The sequence below is a fragment of the Bison bison genome, unplaced genomic scaffold, assembly GCF_000754665.1.
Source record: "Bison bison bison isolate TAMUID 2011002044 unplaced genomic scaffold, Bison_UMD1.0 scf7180017863887, whole genome shotgun sequence".
NCBI lineage: Eukaryota > Metazoa > Chordata > Mammalia > Artiodactyla > Bovidae > Bison > Bison bison.
In genome coordinates, this window is record NW_011494459.1 from 599,646 (window position 1) to 602,392 (window position 2,747).

At 53.3% G+C, this 2,747-nt stretch overlaps 1 protein-coding gene across 2 annotated transcripts in view; it reads right to left on the reverse strand.

The window, feature by feature from the left end:
• The window catches only part of CTNND2 (catenin (cadherin-associated protein), delta 2), a 914,052-nt gene that overhangs the window by 460,970 nt on the left and 450,335 nt on the right, over window positions 1-2,747 (reverse strand). Inside the window, exon 8 of one of the 2 annotated variants that reach the window (XM_010833758.1) lies at window positions 2,224-2,747. The exons of the other annotated variant lie outside the window; for it this stretch is intronic. Within the exon in view, the coding sequence (XP_010832060.1) occupies window positions 2,224-2,747 (524 nt within the window). The remainder of the gene's footprint in view (window positions 1-2,223) is intronic. 2 annotated transcript variants of the gene reach the window in all.

Sequence of the window (2,747 nt, forward strand, 5' to 3'; positions counted from 1 at the left end):
GACCCCACCACCTCTCCACCAGCCACACACTCCCTATTTTTCGTAATGTGATTGAGCGAACCCACCCAAGTTTAGCACGTCTGATCACTGGGAGAAAGAGACGGAAGTTAAGGCTCCTGGTTTCTTTTCCCGGCTCTCTTCAGGGAACAAATGGGATTTTGACAAGTCACTGGGACCCTCTAGGACTCAGCTGCCTCTTCTCTCTGGTGGCTTGGGAAGAGGGTCCAAGGGCCTGAGTCCTCCACCAGCTCCCCGGGTCCCACTCCTTGCCACGATCTAGAAGCTTATTTTGCAAACTTCTAAAACAAAGTTTCCAAACTTACCTAAACTACGTTTCCCTACAGGTCTCTCCTAGGCCCCTCTTCCAAACAGACTGCCACTCTTGAGTCCCTACCTACATAACAGGCATTTGAACACTGGCACTAGGTTAACATCATGAGTGCTACTTCCAAAATTCTATTAAAGTGAGAGAAGGAGTGAGTGAGAGAAGGAGTGCGTGAGAGAAGGAGTGCGTGAGAGAAGGAGTGAGTGAGAAAAGGAGTACGTGAGAGAAGGAGTGCGTGAGAGAAGGAGTGAGTGAGAGAAGGAGTGAGTGAGAGAAGGAGTGAGTGAGAGAAGGAGTGAGTGAGAGAAGGAGTGCATGAGAGAAGGAGTGAGTGAGAAAAGGAGTACGTGAGAGAAGGAGTGCGTGAGAGAAGGAGTGAGTGAGAGAAGGAGTGAGTGAGAGAAGGAGTGAGTGAGAGAAGGAGTGAGTGAGAGAAGGAGTGCATGAGAGAAGGAGTGAGTGAGAAAAGGAGTACGTGAGAGAAGGAGTGCGTGAGAGAAGGAGTGAGTGAGAGAAGGAGTGAGTGAGAGAAGGAGTGAGTGAGAGAAGGAGTGAGTGAGAGAAGGAGTGCATGAGAGAAGGAGTGAGTGAGAAAAGGAGTACGTGAGAGAAGGAGTGCGTGAGAGAAGGAGTGAGTGAGAGAAGGAATGAGTGAGAGAAGGAGTGAGTGAGAGAAGAAGCATACCTAGCAGAATTTGGGGGCAGCAGAATTCCTGCCTGCGTCCTGTTATGCCAGACCAGTCCACACCGGGGATTACTGTGTGAATTTAAAAAGGCCTTGGACACCTGCCTCCTGTATGCAACAAGTTCCTTTTCTTTATCCTATTTATCTTCACAGGCATCCATTTATGTCAAGAAGGGGAACATATGAGAGCAGCATCTGTTACTAGAGTGACACAATTACCAAATACTTTCATATGAGGTTAAAAAAAATCAACAATAAATCTGGGGTTGTTGTCAGGTGTTTTAGGAGACAAAATATTAGTCTTTCAATCACAGTGTCTTGTTTAAGCTGAACACATGGTGTTAACCAGCAGCGAATCCCCAGTTCAGCCTGGTCTTTGATGGGCGTAAGGACCACAGAAATGTCACCTCCTCCAAACTGGCAAGGAAAAGCAGGTTTCATCCCCAAAACCCGTTGAGCCCAATCTCCCCACTCCATCCCTCCTAATAAACAGGCAACACACTCAAGAGACTTCCATCACTGGTTACTTTTTCCCCATTGTTGGGATCTACGCAATCTCAATGGCAGGTCTGGAAGTTCTTTCATTTTCTCAGTAACTACACTTAGACAAAACATAATCATTTCAAGCCACTACAAAGTAGTAAAAATTCCAGGGCAATTCATCACAGGTAACTTTTTCATGACTATTGAAATCTTTGGAAGTTGAATGTCTGCTCTCTAGGTAGGAAAACTCCTTACTTTTTTCCTGCAGCTCAATGCAGAGAACTACAGGTGATCATGGAAACACTGTCGTTTTTATTCTCTGTGCTCTTTTTTTCTGGATACATTCAACAGGTCTTTGTGACTGCTTATTAAATGTGACTTAAAGGATGGATATCTGCAGATTGGAGGCGGGGTGGAAGGGACAGAGAGAGCGAGAGAGGGGAGACGGAGAGACAGAAAGAAAATACTCGAGTTTGCGAGAATGCATGACTTCCAAACAGAAGCAACCAGTAGATTTGAGTTCAGATGCTAGTTAACAGCCTGTCTAGGGACGCCCTCCGCTTCCCTTGCTTTCAGAGGATGCTAAACACCTGCCCACCAACAAGCCCAGCCCGACTCTGCTCCAGCCCCACGTCTGTCTGCCTGCCTCCCGCAGGGTCCCCCACCGCGTGCCCAGTTGGCCCCCCCGCACCCCCCAGGGTGTGGGGGTGCCAAGCGGCGAGCCCTTTACCTGCCAGGCTGCCCGGCCTCTGGAGGGTGGCCGTGGCATACAGCTCCTGCGAGTGCTTGCCGTACGGCTCGGACGCGTGGACCAGGCGCTTGGTGGGCGACAGGGTGGCGTACGTGCCGATGGTGGAGCTCAGCTGGTGGATGGGCGAGGAGGAGATGGTGGACTGCACGGTGGGGGGCGAGGTCACGCGGATCGGGGACAGGCCGGCCGAGGACACGACGATGTTGATGGGCGAGCTGGTGCTGTAGGACTTGGCCAGGCGGCTGGGCGACTGCTTGGGCGAGGAGCCGCGCGGCGGCGCGGCGTAGGCGGCGCCCTCGGGGGCCGAGCCTCCGCGCTGCAGCTTGGTGGGCGAGCCGCCCTGGGGCGCGGCCAGCGGGGAGCCCCCGCGCGGGGGCGCGGGCAGCGTGGAGCTCGAGTAGTAGAGCGCGGCGGCGGCGGCGGCGGCGGCGGGCTGCGCGTCGGGCAGGTGGAAGGCGCTGCCCAGGCTGGGTGCGAACGGCTCCCGCGGCGGCGGCGGCGGC